The following is a 22,545-nucleotide window of genomic DNA, read 5'->3' on the forward strand; positions in this document are numbered from 1 at the left end:
TATCATTATAACATACACTATATCATTATAACATACACTATATCACTTTAACATACACTATATCACTTTAACATACACTATATCACTTTAACATCCACTATATCACTGTAACATCCACTATATCATTTTAATATACACTATATCATTTTAACATACACTATATCATATCAATATACACTATCATAAACTCACGTGATATGGATCGGGTGCACACTAATTAGTGTGCACCGGGTTCATATTAGTTTTTTTATTATTTCAAAGTTGCACAATATTTTTTTTTCAAGTATTTCAACAAGGTTTCTTGTTTTGATATCTCTAATTGTAAATAAGTAAAAATTATAAGAAATTGATATCTGAAATCCTTGCATTGAGATAAATTTAACAAAATCTCACATGTTAAAGAAAACTAGTCAAAATTAGTTGTTGAATATTATCCAAATGCTAAATGGTGCCTCTTAAAGGAAAAACAGAGGAAGTATATATAGATTTCAGACAAGATTTTTTTTTTCTCCCACAATCTGTTTTTTTAGGGAAAGGGGAAAAAAAAAACAGAAAGAAAAGAAGAAACATTAGAATAAATCACATAAAATTTGACACAAAAACTCCGAAACATTAGAAAAGAAGTTTGTAACCCTAAACTCCAAATTCCAATCACTACCTATTACAGATTTCATTCCAGTTTTTTTTATTTTTTTTTATTTTCTATCTAAAAACTTCGATTTCGAATTCTGTATTTCTAGCATCAACTCAATTACTTCTCGAGGAAAGAAATTGAAGGATCTTGACGATTCCGAGAAAGGTGAAGGTTCGTTTAGGACTAATTTTTCTATGTATTGTAAGTTTTAATGTTTAAAGTTTGTAGTTTAGCATCAAATATTTGAGTAAGAATTCATTTACTAATTTAATTCAGTAGTATGTGATGCTCGTTTAAATAAAAAAAATCCAGATTTTGTATACGCTACTGAGTATCATATTTAAGCATTGAAGTGTTAATTGTTATCAAATTCGCTTTTTGACGACTGGATTTCGACTTTACTCTGTTTATTGATAATGGGGGTTGGGAAATTATGCTATATTGGTAGTTTGCGAAATGTAATTGAAACAGCTGATTTCTTGAAAGTTAAATTTTAGTCTAAAATGCCACAAATGCTGTAGGATTACTGAATTAGTATATGGTATTGGTAGTAGTGGTATGCTTGATAGATCTATTCATTGAATCGTGGCACGACGAAACCACGATATTAATCAGGTTAGTCTCACTGGACTCATTTGTATCTTACCATAGTGGGACACTAATTCCAACCCACACCGGTATCGCCCATCCTTCATCTATACCACTAATGTGTAATCTTTTTGTTTATTATTTTGAGAAGAATGATTGATTTGTGGAGACAAACTTACCAGAGGGAAACACATGTAGGCTAGGCTTGCATAATGAATATCTGGTGCAAAGAGAGGGAAGGTTTGGGTTATTAATTGCAAAATGTAGAGCTTAACGCCTTCCAGTATACAACTTTACCAAATAATTTTTTTGATTATCTATGTGAGTAAGATCCCACATAACTGATGACTATATTAATCCTTACGTATAAATCCTTACCAGAGGGAAACACATGTAGGCTAGGCTTCCATAATTAATCTTTGGTGCAAAGAGAGGGAAGGTTTGGGATATTATTGCAAAATGTAGAGCTTAACGCCTTCCAGTATACAACTTTACCCAATTATTTTTTCGATTATCTATGTGAGTAAGATCCCACATAACTGATGACTATATTAATCCTTACGTATAAATCATAATAGAGTGTGTGAATAGTGTAAAAGATCAATTTTTACGATTAAAGGATTCACTAGTACTGCATGTAACAACAAAGTGCACCATTCTTTTAGGGTGATGTTCATGGAAGTTTTCTGGGGAGGGCATAAGTGAAGATAAAATGTGATGGGAGGACGTATGTTGATCTGCAACACCAGTTTTCAATCTCCGATGTGCATTTTGTAACTGTCCTTGACCAAGGATAGGGTGTTCTGGTCCTATTGGACCTAGAGCCTAGCATATCTTTAGGATGGAAGGTTATCCCAAGGTCATATCTATTAGAGGTGGGGTTGAGCCTATGCCTTAGAGTATCGAAGGTTCAATAGCTACTATATTCCACACCTTATATGGAGTTTGATGGTGGGACCAATTGGGGATACCTTGTTTTCATGTTCATGCTCGTATATGCTTATTATATGGTATCTTTTTCCTATAAATTTGTCAGTCTTTATGCATATTTATCATTTATCATAGTAGTAGATATTCTTTTGTTGGTTATTTCATGCCTTGTTTTTGCAGGTTATGGCTACATCGACTGAAGTAGTTAAGAAGTTTTTTATTGCTTCGGTATTCATGTGGGTATTCCCCATTGCTATCATATATGGCTTTCAGCATAATGTATTTCCTGGTAAGCTGTCCAAAATTCCTCTTATACCTGCAAATGTCATTAAATGTTCTATTAGATATCGTGCCTTGTTACGTCTACTCTATGGCTCTTCTCCTGGTATGAGTATTAGATTTAAAGCTTATGATATCATGATAACAGAGATTCACTTTGCTGATTGTGCTTTTCGTTATATTAGATATGCTTCCTAGGAAGCCGTCCAGAATTCCTCTAATACTTCCAGATTTCATAAATTCTTTGATAGAGTCTCGTTAGACCTGGCATATTGTGCCTTATTAGTTATTACTACTCAGTTATTCCTCTCACTGGTGTTAAAAAGTATTAGCATTGTGAATTTATGATTATACAGATTGCGTTTGATTGTGCTATGGATGGAGAGGCATTCAGGTGAGCTGAACATTACTTTTACTGTTGGTTTTAGCTTATTCCAGTTGGTGTTGTCCGTTTTTGAACAATGTAAACTATACGAGCAAGAGGCCTAGAGTTGGTTGCTTCTTTGGAAATAAGATGCTAGTACCATTTTGGTGACTTTGTATAAGACCTGTTTTATCTTAAACATATCTCATTAAGACACCTTAGAAAGGAAGAGGTACACTGTATTTTACAGCATATACAATTTGGAGACTGAGACACATAATAGCTGGAGTACTTCAGTATTTCCTTATTATCTTAGAAAATTTGCAAAAACTACCTATTAAAACTGACTTTTTGCGAGAAACTACATTATAACAAGAGGGGTGAAATACTACCTTATAAAAAAATTTCATTGCAAGGTACCGCTAGATTGAGGCAAGTTGTTTTTTCGGCTTTGCCAAAATGCCAACCTGTGCTAGTCACGTAATTTCATTTATGCGTCTTTTTTCTTGTCTTCTTCATTTGTCTTCCTTTCTTCTTTTCTCTTTCCGAGAATTGCTCTTAGGCATAGAAGAACTACAACAAACAGCCAATCTCTTTCTATTTTTATTCTCCTTCATCTTCAACATTACAAGATGAGGAAACAAACCCCACTCTCCACACAACTTTGATGCCTAGGCTTGATCCTCTTCTCTAAACTCAATGAAAAATATTGAGAGAAACCCTTCAATTCCTTCAAATCTCTCCCGATTTCCACTGCAAAGTAATTTTATTTTGGCTCGAAATTCTTCTTCACACTATAACTGACCAATGGAGTAAACCTCATAAACATAGAAATAGAATCATGGTATGCAATAATGCAAAACCCACTTTCTCAAAGTACTCAATTTTGAGCATGTAGTTATCCTCAACTGAAGCTGACAGTTAGCTAGTAAGCCTGTTACCTCATGAATTTCGTGCGCTGGATAAAATGCTTGGGTTGATGCGGGTTTTGACAATGGATACAAAAAGGCGGGGCGAACTGCAGATCACATCGTGGTCCGTGGAGGTCGAAAGCAGGTATCTTAACATCCTGGGGGGAGGAAAGTGAAATGCAGGGAATTTTAAGGTACCCGACTGGAGTTTTGAGCATTGGATTACAGGGGGGAACTTTGTTTACCTTGGTAGAATTTGCTTCAATAAATATAGGAAGTTATGAACTGGAAAATGAGAGCAAAGGATTTGGTTGGCAGCAGGAAGCTGAAATTTGAGGAGTGGAAGAAGAAAGGAAGAGAAATGAGGAAGAAGACAAGAAAAAAGAAGCAAAAATGAAATCACAACTAGCACATAATGGTCAATGCTGGTTAAAAAAGTCAACTTGCTTGAATCCGGCAATACTTTCTTGCAACGAAAACATTTTATTAGATTTTCCCCACTTCTTTTATTGGTAGTTTCTCACAATAAGTCACTTTTAAATTTTAATAGGTAGTTTCAGACTAATTTTACTATCATTTATGAAGCAAGTAATGCAAATATCTAAGAGTGTGACAAGTTCCTGAGGATGAAAACCAGCAGATGAAACTAATAATATAGACCTTTGGATAGTTGAATTACAGCTTATTGTTTGGGTATCTGTTGCAGGGTATATAATATTCCCTAAAATCTTTGAGCCATGAGGCCCAAGTCTTGGGCCCATTATGAATGTTATAGACCTTTGTCATATCTGGTTGCTTGGCTTGGTCTCATGTTTTTGCCCATATATCCTGGTATGATAAAGACCCTGATGTCATCAACATGTTAGGAGAGGTTGCTAGTCCAGCTTCAAGCACAGCTCAACCACACTTATAGCATAGTATAATGCTTCCTCTGTTTCATTGTTATTGCAACATCTCCTTTTGGCACATTTTTTAAGAAAGACATGTAAAGAGGAGAGAGATAGAGATAGATAAAAAGTGGGACCCATGTGATACGAGAGAGATAGAGCGCATACCTTAATAAATAAGGAAACATTGCAATTAATATGAAACTTCTAAATAAGGGAAATATTACAATTAAAAAGCACGGAGGAAGTATTGGGCTACAAGCCTACAACACCAGAAATCCTGGAGAGTTGTGATCTACAAGCCTACAACACTACAAGCCTTGGACCCATTGCAAGTATTCGAAAACAGAGGAAGTATGTATTAATGTTGGAAGTATATGTCTTTGAGTAAGCCTTGGCGTGGAAATAGCAACTTTCCTCAAAGCTCTGTTGCCGGGCCTCAACACTTCGACTTTCAATAAGGTCTAGGATTATGAATACTCTGTTTCTAGATCCTTTAAGTTCTGAGGTAATCTCTATTCCAAGCGACCTAAACATCCCAGAGCATTGAGACATTTGCTTGAGTGCTGGAAGCTAGCTAAGTTGAGAGTTGAGACCCACATATTATCAAATTCCAAGTTGTCATTGTGTATCTGTTTCAGGAGTTAGCCTCAGTTATTTCTAGCCTCAAGAGCCATAAGTCATAGCTTTGCCTCATCTGGGCGCCTTTTGGGTCTGTACGGTTTAAGTTGTAAAAAATTAATGTTAGAGGCATTAGCGTCAGCCCTCAGCCGACCCTTTGAGCTTCTTTATCTTGGAGCATTGGATTTTTATTATCCTGGAATGATCTGGAAGTGTAATAGCAGTTATTAGGCCAGGGTTGAGGGTTTCCCTGTAATATCCTCCTAGCTTAATAGGCTCTCCAGTAACTGGTTCCTAAGAAGTTATCTCACTAAGTGAAGCTAACTCTCTTAGAAGTGCTTGTCATTTAGTTAATTTGGTTCTGAACAAGTTGGTGAAGAGTCTTGCTTTTTTAGCTATCTTCTGGTATGTTGGTTTTATAAACAGAATCAACAATCTTTCATACTACTGTTCTGTAATTCCTTTACCCCTTATTATCCCTTTTTGCTGTTTTATGACGTAGGTTCACTTATCACAGCTATTGATATTAAAATTTACGTTTGCGGGTATAATATGTATCAGGTTTAGCAAACCTTTCTCCTTATTATCACACGCTGTTGGGCGGATTTCTGGCCGTTATATCAATTAACGTGGTAATCGCCCTTTACATATGCATGGCAATGAAAGAGCCTTCGGTCAAGCACGAACCAGATCCAACATTTGTTGCGAAGGCTAAAGCCAGTATAAACAACCAAGCCGAAGCTGGAACCAATGAAAAAGAAGACTAGGACTTAAATGAGGTCGCTACCATTTTCAGGACTCACCCATTGCCAACAGATGAAGTTGGAGAAAAGATGGGCGTAAAATGGCTGGTTCTACAGGGTGTTCATGCTATTAATGAGGTAAACATGCTGATCACAATTTCAATGCGACAAGACATACTCTGATGGAACTAGGTTTTTGTTGATCAATGGTTTGATCAAGATGCGCACAAAAAATGATAGGTTTTCATATTATGGGGATTTTGAAATGTGATTTTGCTTTTCCAAGAGGTTGTATTATTGTGGGAAAAAACTTTGTCCACCACTTTGGAATCCAATTCAGCAATACAAATCATCTCTTTAATTTTATTCTCATGGGTGGATTACCTAGGGCAAACAGTACACTTTTCTATTAGTAAGCATCCGCTCCTTTCTCTGTTCTCATGTGGGTGAAAGTGACTTCATGAAATATTACTCATTTCATCATGTAATGTCTCATCATTTTGTACTTCTCCGTTTCTTAATACATTCAATATTAGCAAATGACACATAAATCGAGGAGGAGATAGTGAATATGACCCGTCTGCTTAAATAATACTTCAATCGTATTTTTCTAGATGTTATGCTTGTATAGTAATTATTATTTATCAATTAACATTATTTGATTTGTTATTCTTTATGTATAAGAAATAACATTGGCAAGTGGGTTTCTTGTTTGACTCATCTTAAAGTATATTTTCACAATATCAAATTTTTAGATTTTTTTGCTATGCATATATAAAGAATTTATTGATCAAAATAATGCATTGGATGACGTGAAAACAAGAAGTGTAGCTCTAAAAAAAGAGGAAGTAAAATGAAGCTTTCTTTGTGTAAGAATTTGCTAATAAGAGAATGTTGCAAGTGTTAGGAAAAATCCAATTTTTCATCCCATTCTTGATGGAATACTACTTTGGTTAAAATTTTAAATTTTATAGCATGTAGTGTAGGTTAGCAGTTATTACTGTTTTTTTTATTGCGCGTTGGTGATATTTATTGATAGATAATTGTTTCCCTTTACTTCATGGATTGAGATAGAAACCCATTTTAGTTATTTGGTCCTAGGGGTGTCAATGATGTGAGTCGAGTTCGAGTTCGAGTTTGAGCTAGCTTGACTCGATACGTTAGCATCTCGAGTTAAGTTTTAGTTCAGTTGAGCTCACTCGAGTCAAGTATTGACGAGCTTTCACCGAGTAGATTTCGAGTAGCTTCTAAGTGTCTCATGTTAAAAGCAACAAGCAGGTAGAAAAATGTTGAATTTTAGTATTTTGCTATTGATAATTGGGCATTCGAGCTTCTTAAGAGTTTTCGAGTCGAGTATTGAGTTGCTCAACTCACCAACATCTCGAGTCGAGCTCACTCGAGTTGTCTCGAGTGACTCGCCTTATTTACACTCCTATGATCCAAATCTAGGATGGTGTAATTTGAATTAGTAATGTGACCTTGTGAGGCCTATAAAAGCCTTAATGTATCAGTAGTCTAATGGTATTGATTTTATATTCATATTGCCAAATCTCTTGAGTAAAACCTTTGCCAATAACAATTAAGGTTGGTCCACTTTTAAACACACTAGTATTACCAAAATAGAAGAGGTACCTTACTAAACTAGGACCTTGCTTAGGTTAATCTAGTTTAAGTACGTCAGCAAGGTCCCTTGGGAGTATAGAGGAAGTTAAAGGAAATCCCTACCCTAAATTGCATTTAGTAGAATTTGAATCATATCTTTACCAGTTATCACTCCACCAATCAATGCTTTATATGTTGGTAATGCCAAAAAGTGTGTAATTGATACGAATAATATGTGCTAGTGGTGGACAGTCATTGTTAGTATTTTAGCAGTCCTCAGAAAGGTACTGTAGCCAAGTAATTTTATAGTAACTCGATAACTTAGAAAATTTCTAATTTGGCTGTATGGGTTTCCTGGTAATAACTAATAACTTCTACATGTATTAATAATGGGTGTGTCTCCAAAAACAGGGGCAAAACATAGCCCATACGTAAACAAAAGACTGAGAAATATGTGTCTGCATCCTCACATTCACATTCACTCATGTGTAACAATCATATTAGAATTGGCTATTCGAAAAACTAAACGATGTATCAAAGCAATAATACTAATAATATCAAAACATAACAATCATACATTATATGTATCATGTGCAATGACTCAAAAAAAACTTTGGCTTAACATATTCTTGTTTTTGTGACATTTATCATCATTGGATTCCCTGTTTTTCCCATTTATAATTAACAGATTATAGTCCTTCCAAAGTGCTAAACCACTAGACATTGTTGATGTATTTGGCAGGCAAGAGCATCTTCTGAGTGCAACAAAGTTGAACAATTTCTTCTTAAATCACTTTCTCTCTCCTCATCTTTTTTGTCCCTTTCCTTTCTGGGTTACCCTTCTGTCAAAGGTTCTATTGGATGATGCATACTTTGTGAGCACATGTTTGCTTTGCTTTGCTCTTTTGTTCAATTTTATTTGCTTCAAATTTGACTTTTAGGGTTTCCACTTTATTAATAGTGTGTAGGGTATAAAAAAGATGTAATCAATCTAATGAAGAATGTTTTTTTTTTCTTTTGAGTTGGATTTTGATGGGTCTTAAGGGATCTCTTTAGAAATGTGATATAGATTTGATATCTTAAAAGTTACTTTGATAATATTGTCTTAAGATTTGTTGAATCTTCTCATTTATCATCATGATTCATGTTCTTTAGATTTTTTATGAGTTGGTTTTTATTGAGTTTTCTTATAAGAATACCTAGTAAAATTTTAGGTCGAAGAGAATGGATGATGTAAAAAAGGAGAGAGGTTAAGGGAAGGTTTAGGGTTTTGTTAAATGTCTCTGTGAAATTTCCTATTAACGCATTATACAAAATGTTTTGGTGTTATTAGGAAATATCAGGACGGTATGTAGCAAACCAGAAGGTTTAAGACTCCTAAATCACATTGTGGTTGGGAATTGGATTTGTAAATGAGGTACAACTAGCTGTACCACACTCTATCAAGTCATGTTACACCATATCATTAATCATTGTATACTTATTTTTTGCAATATCTTGAAATCTAAAAGTCGTCTTCTTGCATTGTTACAAGTCAAGTTATGTGTTGCTTTCTTTTTCTTACATTGTGCGAATAAAATTGATCCCCTTATTATATTATAGTAATTTTTTGGTAAATTCTATACTATTTAGGAATAATTGATAGAAATAATTCTACCTTTGTGCGGTCTTATGAAAATGATCCAACTTCGTAATAATCTCAAATCAATTCCCATATTGTCACCCAATTTTCTTATAACGGGTCATAACTTGATAATAACTTGTACAACAAGACGTCCTATTCTTATATCACATAATGTATGTGCAACTTGTGGTGTGAGAAATATTACATGTATAAAGACAACATGTGGTGGAATTTGCTTCTCTAAACCTGAGGTTATTTCTCCCACTTTAGAATATTTTGCTTTACAACTTGTGACAACGTAAAGTTGTAAACTATGATCCTATCATGTAAAATGTAATGTTCCATTCTAAGAAGAACAGTCTTATTCACCCCTCAAAAAATAAAAAAAAATATTGATAATTGGCTTAAGTTATAGTTTTTTTTGTTTCTTTTTGTTCTTTTTATTTATACCTTAACATTATTTAAAAGTTAAAGAAAATTTTCTAAATTCTTTTCAATATATATAAGAGAAAATGATATATGTGCGTGCGCACGCTATATTTGGTAGAATAATTGAAATTAGAAGCATATCTAATTAAAAATTGACTCAAATGATATTGAAAAATGATTCTTGGATAGACTTAATAGGATTTTCTTTTTTGTACATTGACTAGAATGATTAATTTTGTTTGACATTAATTACATAAAAATAATTGTTATGATCAGGCTTTAAAAAATACAAAATTTAATTCCTTTGATTTTTTAAAATTTTAATTAGATCAGAATACTTTGTACATGCATACTTGCAGGCAGAGAAATTGTGCTTAATAGAAGATCTGGATAATAATTTCCATTTTGTTACCAAAGCCTATATGATCCAACCTGCAAGGTACAAACTAAAAATAACTTAATCAAAGCTACTTGACTCAAATCTGACTTAACGAACTTAATGATGAAATTATTGATGAAATAATATATGTAGATTTTATTGATGAAAATTATATGATACTTCTAATTGGTTTTACAGTCAAGGATCATTGCATGATTCAAGGATCACTAATTAATTAGTTCACCACCGATTTGTAGATCCTAACTGCAATATAAATAATATAAAAATTTATACGGCGATGCAAATAATTAGATATACGCACACGCATAATGATATTATATGGTTCAAGAGATCGGTCAATAAAAAAATAATAGTACGTAACATACTACTAAACTTAAGACACTAGCTCCCTCGTACTGTAAACAGGAGCAACCAATCTTGTTTGATGGAAGTGATGGGAAACTCACCTTGTAATTTTGAGGTCATAAGTTCGAATCTCATTATTTACTTGTGCTTAGGAGTAGGGATGTCCATATATTTATACGAATCATTTTCGTAAAAAAAAAAAAGATGTATACGAATCGTTGAAGTTCCTTATAGTTTATACTTCAAGTAAAAGTTAGACCCGACTACGGAACCACGTAACTTGACTATAATCCCAAATAAGTGAATTAAGATTGGAATTTTCGACGTATCCAACTAATAACTTTGATCAATTTGTCCAATCAAAAGGATTAGGTTAGGGATGAGATGATTCGAAAATAATTTATTTTGACTTGTTTTACTTATTTATAGAGAAAAGTTTCAAAAGATTGTATTGATAATGTAAAATTTAATCAAAAGAATTTTAAAAACAATCTAGTGTATGATAGGTCGTAATTATTTCAATAAACTTTAAGCATGCATAACTTTTGCAATGTATTTGTTCATTTGGTATATAAAGTTTTACGGTTTTCTCACCAAATACCCCAACCGAGTTTTCAGTTTATTCACAAGGTACCCTCGCACTTTTAAAAATACACGGGGTACTCCTTAGGTTCACAATAGGTTATCCAAATGTCCTTAATGACTAACGGCGCTAACCACCGTTAGTCATTAATCTTAATTTTATTTTAAGCCCTAATTAACCCTAATTCTAACCCTAATCCTAACCTTACTTTTAACCCTAACCCCATAATCCCCTAACCCTAACCCCATAATCCCCTAACCCTAACCCACCCTCCCACAGCCACTACCCCATCCCCCACCCTCCCACCACCCCTGCAGCTCCCTCCCACCCCACTCCGACCCCAGGAGCTCCCCCTCCCTACTCCTCGCTGCCGCCCTCCCCCACGCACCCCTACCCCATGCAGAGCAGCAACCCTCCCCCACCCAAGCGTGACTCTCTCCCAATCTACCTGCGTGACTCGCCGATCTATCCCCAACAGCCTTTTTTGCAGAAAATTAAAGAGTGGTGGGGGAGGGGGGTTACGGGAATCAGCGAGGGTGGGGGAGGGGTGCGAAAATCAACGGGGGTGGAGGAAGGGGTAAGAAAATCGACGGGGGTGGGAGGAAGGGGTGCGAAAATTGACGGGGGTGGGAGGAAGGGGTGCAAAAATCGACGAGGGTGGGAAGAAGGGGTGCGAAAGCTGCGATGGGGGGGGTGGGAGCCTGCGGGATGGTGGGTGAGGGGGTTGTTGTGGGGTTACGAGGGGTGGCGGTGGCGGCTGCAAAGGTGGGGTAGGGGAGGGTGAGGGTGGCGGCTGTAGGGGTGGGGTGGGGTGGGGTGGGGTGGGGTGGGGGAGGGGGCGGCGGCTGCAGGGGTGGGGTGGGGGAGGGGGTGGTGGTTGGGTGGTAGTGAGGTTAGGGTTTGAAATTAGAGTTTAGGGTTGGGGTAAGGTTAGATGTTAGGGTTTAGTTAGATGTTAGGATTAAGTTAGATTAATTAGGGTTAATTAGGGTCTAATAAGGGTTAAAACTAACAGTGTTAACCGTCGTTGGTCACTATGGGCACGTGGATGTATTACCGTGAAACTAAGGAATACCCCGTGTATTTTCAAAAGAGCGATGGTACCTCGTAAATAAACTGAAAATTCGAGGGCATTTGGTGAAAAAATCGAAAATTTTAACTCATTTTCAATTTATATATGATAATTGACCGAGTTAAATGGGTAACTTTAATAAATAGGTCGGATTAAAATTCAATTTTCCTATCTTATTGTTAATTAATTAACTTGTAGATTGAAGGCTTTAGAGACTTGTCCAGTATATATTGATAATACGGTTATTTCACCAAATACCCCTGACAAAAAAATTTATTAACCAAATACCCCCATTTTTTTCAAAATTCACCGGATACCCCTAACCTTCAAAAAAAATTCACCAAATACCCAAAATTTTTTAAAAATATACCAAAAATACCCTTTTGACTAACGGATGTTAATGCTCTGTTAACTAATTAACCCTAAGAAATCCTAATTAAACCTAACTAAATTCTAAACTCTCCTTAACCCAAGCCCAACCCACCAACCCTACCCCCCAAACCCTAGACGTACCCACCCCCACCAGCCAACCCCCACCCCCTCCCCTCCCCCTCCCCGGCAACCCCCACGCAGACCCCTTTCCCGACAACCCCCCTTCCCTCGCCTTCCTCGTGCCTCCCCTCCCTGTCCTTAACTTGCGCCTCCCTCACTAGCACCCCCTCCCCCACGCCGCAGCCTCCCGCCTCCCCCTCCCTCACTCTTGCCGGCAAACTTGTCCCCCTCTCCCTCTCTCACTCTCGTCGGCATACCGTAGCTCCCTCTTCCCCCATTTCATTCAAATCAAAGATCCACCAATGACAGATAATCTGCCATTGTCGAAAACTGTGACTTCGAAGGGGTGGGGCGGCTCGAGATTCATGATTTTTTGGCAGGGGAGGGGGAGCGACGAATTCGAAGAGGTGGGGGAGCTAGCGACGACTTCAAAGGGGTAGGGGTAGGGGGATTCGGGATATGGGTGGAGGGGAGGTGCGGGTTGTGGGTGGTGGGGAGGTGCGAGCTGGGTGGCGGGGTTGCGGGCTAAGGGTGGTTGGGAATGGTGGGGGGTTTGGGTGGTTGGAGGGAGGGGTTGCGTGGGGCGGCAACGGGAGAGGGGATGCGTGGCTGCTGCAGGGGAGGGGGTGGGGGGGTGGTGGAGTTGGAGTTGGGTAGTGGGGGGCTGGGGTTTGGTTAGGCCTAGTTAGGGTTTTTAGGGTTAGTTAGGGTTTTTTGAGTTATTAGGGGTAACGAAAGTTTTTCTAGGGTTAATTAGGTTTTTTAGGGTTGTTAATGACTAACGGAGTTAACCGCCGTTAGTCATTAAGGGCATCTGGTGAATTTTTTTAAAGGTTAGGGGTATCTGCTGAATTTTGAAAAAGGTGAGGATATTTGGTGAATAAATTGTTTTATCAGGGGTATTTAGTGAAATAACCATTGATAATATATTAGATTCATATTCACCAACTTAGAAGTTTGCACTACAATTTAGCTTTAGGGGTTATGTTTCGCATAAGCTATCGAATTAGCTTTTGAAGTAGTGTTTTATAGCAAAAAAGCTTTACTATTTTTCTTTTTGTTTGTTATTTTATTTTATCAACTAATCTTGCCTAACAACTACTCGAGCGAAACCTAATCTCTAGCTAGAAACTTATGGCTCGTTCGTTATTGTTTTTTGTTTTCAGTTTTTAGTTTTTTTGAAAACTAAAAACCAAAAACAGGAAACCAGAAAGAGTGGTTTTCACTTTTTAGTTGTCAGTTTTCAAAATCATCATATTCCTAATAAATTTGACTAATTTTTTATTCATTATAGGACATATATCATATGACTTTGAAAATCAAAAAACCAAAAAACAAAAAATCACAATAATACCGAACGGGCCCTTACTGTGCGCTAATATAACTAACTAATCCAAAAATTATTTGCTCTTATGACACCTTATTATGTCGGATAAAATTGTAATATTAGTCTTATGACTTAAAGTCTATGTGTCCATTATATTTCCAAACCAGAACATTCTATCTAGATGCAGGGGAGCCACCTTCATTATTATGGGGTTCATTAACTCCACTTAAATTTGGAAAATTTGTGAATTATACTAGTAAAAATTAGTTTTTTGAATTTTCTTTTATAAAGATTGATAACTTGAATCCTGTAAAAACTTGCTATTTTTTGTTTTTTGACTCTACTAAATACTTCCTCCGTCCCATAATATAGTGATTGTTTCTTTTTTACACGGTCTCAAAGACATAATTTTGACCTTTAATATCTTCAATTCCGTATTAATAAAAATATAAAAAGTTGACATTATGAAACTACACATTAAGGCGAATCTAACAAGATCTCACATGAATATATTTTTTTATATATACAAATGAGAATATTCAGTCAAAAATTTTAAAGTTTGACCCACAAAAAATGAAGTAGGCACTATCAAAGGGAGTAGTTTTCTAGATCCGTCACTGCCTAGATGTATCAACTTAATTAAACATCACGAGATTGATAGATCAGGGATGCGTATACTTGTCTTGCATGTTTAATGCCTTTTATTGGAGCCTATTTCTACCTATAAGTTTGTAAATGAAGAAGACATTTCATTAACACCTAAAGTACTGTTTGGAAATGTGGTAGAAACTTCAATATTAATAGCACAACTCAGCACAAGTAGTGTGTTTCTCCCCCTTTTTCTTTATTCTTTCATTTGCTTTTCAATGGCTTAATTATTCGTGTCTTGAAAGATGATATATAGAGATAAGAGATTGGAGCTGATCCAAGACCGTGCATGTAACATGTGTAGTAGTGTTTGATATGATTATGTAGGATGTCATATGTTTCAGAACAGTACACAACTGTCTACACAACTTACAAACAAGTAAATTCGTCCAAAATAGCTTCAAGTGGAGTATATTAGTTTTGTAATGACATAACAAATCTGATTCAATGAACTTAAAAGACATACATAAACGTGTAAAATTTTCCGGCTTTCAAAGGGTACACCATGCACCTTGGAGTACAATTCCATAAAATTTTATCCATTTTTTTCCTAACATGGCCCACTTGATTATATTTTTTTTTATTTTTTTATTTAAGTAAGGAGAAAAGAAAAATTAGGAAACTTTCCGTACGAGTGTAACTCCAACTTTATCATTTACAAGAATAGAGTAAAGAGCAAAATGAGTAAAATCATCTATATTGAACTGAGAATCAACTAAATGACCAACGTTAGGTGATCCAATTTGCTGATTTGATTGCTTTCTAGTAGACATGACAAATATCCCACGAAGAGAAAGAACGAAGAAGAGCTTGGATATCCTGGATGATATGAGCAATCTGCCACGGAGGAGATCAAATACGTACCTTTTACTGATGACCATAAGATAATCACATTCAATTTGGAGTTGACAAATATTGTTCTGGATAGCTAGGTGAAACTTTTGTTGGAGTATGGTTATCTCGACAATGAAAACGAAACAAAAACCAAGGTTGAAAGCAACAACTTTGCGGGAGTGCCCCTCGGCATCTCTAATGATAACACCTGTTGTTGCTGCTCAAGTACCACAAAACCAAGCCGTCGAAGTTGTGTTTGAAGAAGGAGGTGGGAGGCGGCTCCTAAGCATCGAGGATGGAGGAAGGATACACCGGAGTGGAATGAGGAAGAGAGGAAGGGGAAAACGGGGAACCAAGGATATGTTGATGTCAATTGCATTCCTCAAACTCCATTATGAAAATAATAATTTTGATTTATGCAAAATCCTGTAAACATTAAAATAAGAGACTAGAAGTTGGGACTACGTAGAGCTATGTATAATATATTCTAACGAGTACCTTATAATTTGTACCAGGCTTTGCATAAAAAAAAGTTACAAAGTGAAATAAATTAGGGACTTTTAACTTTTATTATAACATCGTGAGATGATTTAATTTTCAAACCTTTTAATTAGATGGTTATATTTTGCTGAAAATAGCCTTATTCATACTTAATTGGACGGATAGATACCATTTTTGTATGTCCCCCACTTGGTGACTTTTTGAAGACTTCTATAAAGTTTACTTGAAATAAGATTTGGGAATAGAAGGGTGTAGAACTTTATAATAATAAAGATGCTGATAACGATATTTCTAATATTTAATATTAAAGTTACTTATTGTTACTTTTTTGAGAAAAATTTATTAGACGTGATTAAACCTATTATATTTGATTGAACTTTCGATTCCTAAACTTCTTTTGTAAAGAAAAGGGAAATAAAAACTTCATTAACTCAAATAAATTTTCACAAGAGACATGATCCTTTGAAGAAAAGAATTCAGTGACAATTGTTCAACTCTGATTAGAGGGTTCAAACGTGCAACTAGATGAGCAACAATTTTTCCAACCTTTTTAACAATAATCTTTTTGAAGGACTTTAACAATAATCCCTATTATATATATGGGATTTATTGAGAAGTTTGTGTATGCCCATCCTTTTTTTTTTTTTACCAAAATACCATAAACCTACCACTCTATTAGTTAAAAAAAAGGGAAAAATTCATCTAACAAACTGTCAAACACTTGCCACTCATCATTTGACTTGGTGCGCATATAAAAGCTAGTTTATCCATATTAGAACTAATCTATATTTATTTTTTCTAAAACTTGTTTTACTAAGATGAAGAGAATAGATCAAAATTATAAGTGGTAACAATTTATTGCTTTTTTAAAAATTATTTGCCTTTCATAGGCAAACCATCCAATTGGTATATTAGTATATGCATCAATCTACCCTCGAGATACCAAAAATGTTTTGACCTATTGGTTAAGATTGAAGTGATGTGATCGATAGATTATAAATTTGAATCTCCATCCTCTTTTTTGTACTGCCTTCGTGGTTCGGTTCATAAAGATGCTTTGTCCTATAAGAACTGAATCTAACTCTCAAAGGATGAGACTATCACTTTGTTGGGAATCTGCAAGATAAATAAATGATTGAACCACGCAGGCAAATATGACAAGCTTATATATACTGTAATCTGTAGTTTCCAATAATTACTCATATTATTAATCATACTGTTAAAGGCGACAAACCCTAAATTGTTAATTTCTTTTGTTTTTGCTCCATCCTCTCCTTTTCTAAAGATGATGATCTGGGCAGATTTATCATTAACATTTAACAATGTCACATGTAGATGACATTTTGCGACGTATTAAACAACAAAAAAGGTGAAAGCAACATTTAAACCTTTTGTTGGGTGGATAATGACTCCATTGAAATCATAACCAATTTATTTTTGTTATTTCCAATTGTTCAGTAATAGGGTTACACAATGCACAAACTTCTTGTTGGTTTTTTCTTATTGTGATCATTATTGGGTTTTGTTATATATTCTGGCATTTAATTTAGCAAATAAAAAATATTTTGACAGCTAATATATGGCCTATGATGATATAACGTGTATCTAATTACAGGTAATATAACTTGTAGAATAATTGTTATTAGGACTTACTTAGGCTCCGTTTGGTAGGGTGTAAAACGTTTTCTCGAAATACGATTTTCCTCTGTTTTCAGTTTTACATTGTTTGGTTGGCAAAAGAGTGTAAAACCATTTTCCCTTGAGGTAAAATTACTCTCCCAATGATGGAAAACCATTTTTCTTTCAAAATGAAGGAAAAACTATTTTCCTTATCTCTCTTGTACACTCCTCTCACTACCTCCTTACTTTCCCTTTCATTTTTCTTTCATTTCATCATTTTTTTTACATCGAACCAAACAACGGAAAACTAATTTTGGAATTGTGTTTTCCATTGTAAATTGTTTTCCATGAAAATTAAATTACACTGAAAATGTTTTACGCCCTACCAAACGGAGCCTTAGTTCACTCTATTTTCATTCCAGAAAAAACTTTATCTAACCAGTGGGTCAACAACCCACTACTAATAGAAATAAATAAATAGTGGGATCCAACTTATCAGTTTTAATAGTTTTTTAATGTTCTATTTCTAGTGTGTTAACTACCCACCGGCCACCGGGTAGATGTAGCATTGTCCTTTCATTCCTTATCAGTTCAGATAGGTTTTGATAAGTTCATATGAAGTATAATAAGGACTAATTAAGAAGGTTAAATAAGTTCTAGTAAGTTCTATCAGCAAAAAAAGGTCTGATACTCTTACAAATAATGTTTAACAAGTTCAAAGAACTTATAAATAAGGTCTACTAGAAACTAATAAGGTCTAATAAGTTCAGTTTACTTGAATAAAACACACTCTTTCTACAATTACTAGTCTTAACCATAAGTAATAAATTTGTGAGTGTGCTTTGTTTAATTGCGTCTCTCTATCCTTAATCAATAACTCATCCTAAATTTTCAAGTTCATTTTATCAGCTTAAATTATTAATTCTTAACCACCATGAAAACCTCGAGACTTAATTAATTCGCTTAATATATTCTTTTACGAGGATTTTCACATCTAAGTAATAACAAATAATAGTGACACAACTACTTGCATACTATATGCTATATACTTCAAGGAAACAATAAATGAAATCCAAACATCATATGGGGCACCCATATATTTAGCAAGGAAGGCCATATATGCTTCATATACAATGACGTGTATTCTTATCTCTTAAGTGCACGTATATATGATATGAATTAAATGCCTATTTATAACATATGTTTTTGGTTTCAACTTTCACAATTCACATACCAGTATAACCACCATTTTTGTTGAACCTCATGTATGTTGTGCACATGTGAGTTGTTCCACATTGGAGAAAGAGGAGAGAAAGTACCACAATATAAGCTAGATGAGCTACTCCTACTATTGTCAATTGGTTTTAGTATGGAACCTCTTTGGGCTTGTACGTGGACCGAACTCTCCTCCTTCGTTTTGGGTTGCTCAAACCCATTTTCAGTCATATCAAATTTATCATGGTATCAGAGCCATACTATAATTTTTTACACTCTCGTTTACATAATCTAATTTGCACGTCTGATCTTAATTTGAAAAAGTTATATGTGGGTATATATACGGGAAAAAGTTAGATGATAACAAGCTATGATATTAGATATTACTCCATTGTATAACAAAAATGTGAAAATGGACTTTGTCGTATATAATGTATGTATAGTATAATTTACATTATTACATAGATGAAAGGTGGGAAAGGAAGACCGAAATTTTGATCTCCATCTCACATCGTGTTATGCACAAAAATAAATGACCAACAAACTTTCAAAACTTTGCACCAACAAAGAAAAAAGAATAAAAATCAAAATTTATGACCAAACAAAAAAATCTAACCCCCCAAAAAAGAATAAAAATTGTACATAAAACCAAACCTATTTCCTAGCTTGCATATGCATGTATGTTGACTGTATGGACCGCCATGAACTATATATGATGACTCAGATTTATTTGACCATGTTTTACAATGAATGTGATGATGATATGTATATCATGTATGTATGGGTATGAAACTAAATGATTATGAACTACTATCTATGAAGTAACTACATTATAATTATTTAGACTCAAAACTCTCTATTTACTTCTAATCCCATCCATAAACAACTATGTTGATGCTGATCATCATCATCAAGTCCAAATATCATGGCTTCCCCTTGAGTTATCTGCCATGTAGAATGACTATAATACCCTCCAACCCTCTGAGTTTTGACATCAACCACAAGGTCAGGCAAGTCAAACAAAGACTCATCATCATCATCATTATGACCATGATGCTCATCACCATGATCATGCTCATGATGATGTCCTCTTGTAGACCCCACAGAATCAGACCATTCAACACTGTTAACTTCTGAAGAAGAGCTAGTATTGGTGGAATTACAGGAGCTTGAGCTGCTTGTCTGACATCGGCTCGGCTCGGCTTCAGCCGCCTTGGCAGCCGCGGCTTGGATATCTTTAGGAGAAGTAGAAAGAGGTTGAGGTAGTAAATGAGCAAGTTCTGGAAAGTTGAGGAATGCATTTTCACCTTTGATGGCTAAAGCCGCCACATCATGAGCTCGAGCCGCCATTTCAGCCGTTGGATAAGTTCCAAGCCATATTCTTGATTTTTTCTTTGGCTCTCTAATTTCAGACACCCATTTTCCCCAACTTCTCTTTCGTACTCCCCGATACATTAAATGACCATCTCTACCATCATCATTGTTATTATTATTACTATTAGTATTATTATTATCATCAGCATCATCATTCGATCTCTTTTTTTTAGGTGCCTCGTTTTCCTCTTTTGGGTCCAATCTAGCTCTTTTGGGACCATTTTTAACATTTAACTTTTTATCGAACCCTGAAAAAGGGTTCGATGATACATAGGATGAAGATGTAGAAGCAGAGGTCGAATTCGTGGTCGTGGTAGAATTAATAGATGAAGATGTGGAGTAAGATTGGAAGAAAATGTGATCTAGATGAGTTTCATTTGGTATGTGAAGTGGTTCCATGATGAAGAGGGAACTTTGCTAGGAACTTTAGTGTGTGTGAGACTAAGACTAAGAGTGTATAATTGTTAGGAAATAAAGAGAGAAAGAAGGGGGGTTTATATAATTTGTATTTTTATCTTTATGTAAATAATGTAATTAAGAAAAGAATTTAAGGAAGTGGGAAAAAAAGAGTGTGGGACCCAGTTTTTGGCAAATTTAGAGGTGTTTACAGTTCAATTCTAGCGAGTTGTGATACCCCATGTGGCAATTTTGATTGATGTATAAAAGCTTGATTGATGTATGACGGTCCATATACGTATATTATATTGTGAATTAGCTTTTCATACTGAAAACAATGTTTTTGTAACTCCATTTATTTTCATTTGGATTTTTTCTTAAATCAGCCGTTCATGTATTCTAGTTCTAGTAAAAAATATGAATATGGTTTTTCATGTAAATCTTCCAATTTCCATTCAACAGTTTACATGTGTGGATAAAATCTTGATTTTTGGGGGACCTCACTTTTTGTTTCTGTCATTTGGAACACCTTTTTGTTCACGTTTCTTGAGTTTCGGCTGATTTATGCTAATTCAAAACTTCCACCACTCATACGATACAACTAGTTATTAGGTTCGGGTTATACCTCGGATAAGAAAAAATTACATTTATTAATAGAATACCTTATGATAATAGCACTAAATACAACTTAATCTAGTGGTTAAGACTTTAGTATATGTACTTGAGGTATCGGGATCAAACCCCTATACTATGCAATTTCTAAATTTTTTATTGTACATGAATTACATGAACTAAAACTCCCTAGATAGATAACGGTAGGCAGTAATAGACTTCAATTTCATAAATGATATTGATTTAGGCCTGGTTCTTTTGAGTTCGATTGAATTAAACTGGAATGAAATAGGCTCAGAAGAACATAGCCTTATAGAGAATATTCTGGAAAAATTCCATATTAATATCCATATCTACCGTATCTCTCTTTGTTCATGAAATTTTATTACTCCTATCATCCATTATGCAATATTGTAGTGTTGATATGAAGAAAAACATAAGACTTTCTTTATTACTAATTTCCAAACAACGGTAAGACCATGTTCTTTTGAACTTATTTTCAATTCAGTTCAGTTTCTTGCAGTTCAGTTCAATAAATCTCTCATGTCCAGCTTTTTCGTAGTTCAGTTTAATTTCTCGCAATTTCACAGTCCAGTTTCTTTTAATGTAAAAGAACGGGCCTAAATATCACGTGATTCGTGATGCCATCATATACAAATTTAGCTCACACGACGCATTCTCTTTAGTATCATGTTAAACCAAATGGGTACAAATATTAATAGACGAAGTAATTGTAACACCATCTGCTACAAAATTTTGCTAATTGATAAATATAGAAAGTGAAAGAGAGACTATTTGCCAAGAAAAGGGGGACCATATAAGATCTTCTAGTTAACACCATGTTATTTGCCATAACTTAGGGGAGACCCACTGCATTAGATGCGTTGTTGATTAAATATAGAGCCACAAAGATTGAAATAATAGACCAATTTTGTAATTTTGTTACGATGTATATATATGTATAATAAGGTAATCAATTTCCTAAGAAGCTAGTATAGTAGTATGATGATGTCATGTGATTGATTTCTGCACCTAACTAATTAAAATATCCACGAGGAACTTCATACTAATAAATAAACTTACCTAATATGTTGCTTCCTTTAATTAGGATGCCGTTAAAAGGGTAGACATCGTAAAATCTATTATGATCTTTGTATTGATTTCTTCTATTACTTTAAACTATGCGTTCCATCTATGAGAGAAAGAAAGTTGATTTACTCACCTCTACAATATAGCTTATTTGTACTTTCTTATCTTGCTCAATTGTCTAAGCAGATGTTGTCTAGTCCGTACAATTGCAAAAGTTCACCAATTTGGTTTACAAGCCATACACGACATTAGAGTGCTTGTATACATATTTCAATCTTCAATAACTTTTGCAACACTTGACCAATTAATGGGTTAAAATCAATTAGAGTTGTTACTCTTATGGCTGAACTGTAATGGACTGAAGTGAGAATGTAAAAGGAAAATAGCTGAAATGAATAGAACTGAAAAGAGTTGAACTGAATTGA

The 22,545-nt window shown here is 34.9% G+C and overlaps 1 protein-coding gene and 1 long non-coding RNA gene across 2 annotated transcripts; one reads left to right on the forward strand and one right to left on the reverse strand.

Annotated features, from left to right (window-relative positions):
- The first annotated feature begins 522 nt into the window (after nucleotides 1-522).
- LOC104905314 (uncharacterized) lies at nucleotides 523-6,323 on the forward strand. The gene is made up of 3 exons (XR_791724.3): nucleotides 523-805; nucleotides 2,333-2,441; nucleotides 5,776-6,323. It is a non-coding gene; the product is annotated as an uncharacterized LOC104905314 (long non-coding RNA).
- A 12,731-nt stretch (nucleotides 6,324-19,054) lies between these two features.
- Nucleotides 19,055-20,525, reverse strand: LOC104905311 (ethylene-responsive transcription factor ERF035). Its single transcript, XM_010693802.3, has one exon. It carries the CDS (start codon nucleotides 20,420-20,422, stop codon nucleotides 19,496-19,498), a length of 927 nt encoding a protein of 308 aa, XP_010692104.1. The 5' UTR covers nucleotides 20,423-20,525; the 3' UTR covers nucleotides 19,055-19,495.
- Nucleotides 20,526-22,545: the final 2,020 nt, after the last annotated feature.

The sequence above is a fragment of the Beta vulgaris genome, chromosome 1 (genome assembly GCF_026745355.1).
Source record: "Beta vulgaris subsp. vulgaris cultivar EL10 chromosome 1, EL10.2, whole genome shotgun sequence".
Taxonomy (NCBI): domain Eukaryota; kingdom Viridiplantae; phylum Streptophyta; class Magnoliopsida; order Caryophyllales; family Amaranthaceae; genus Beta; species Beta vulgaris.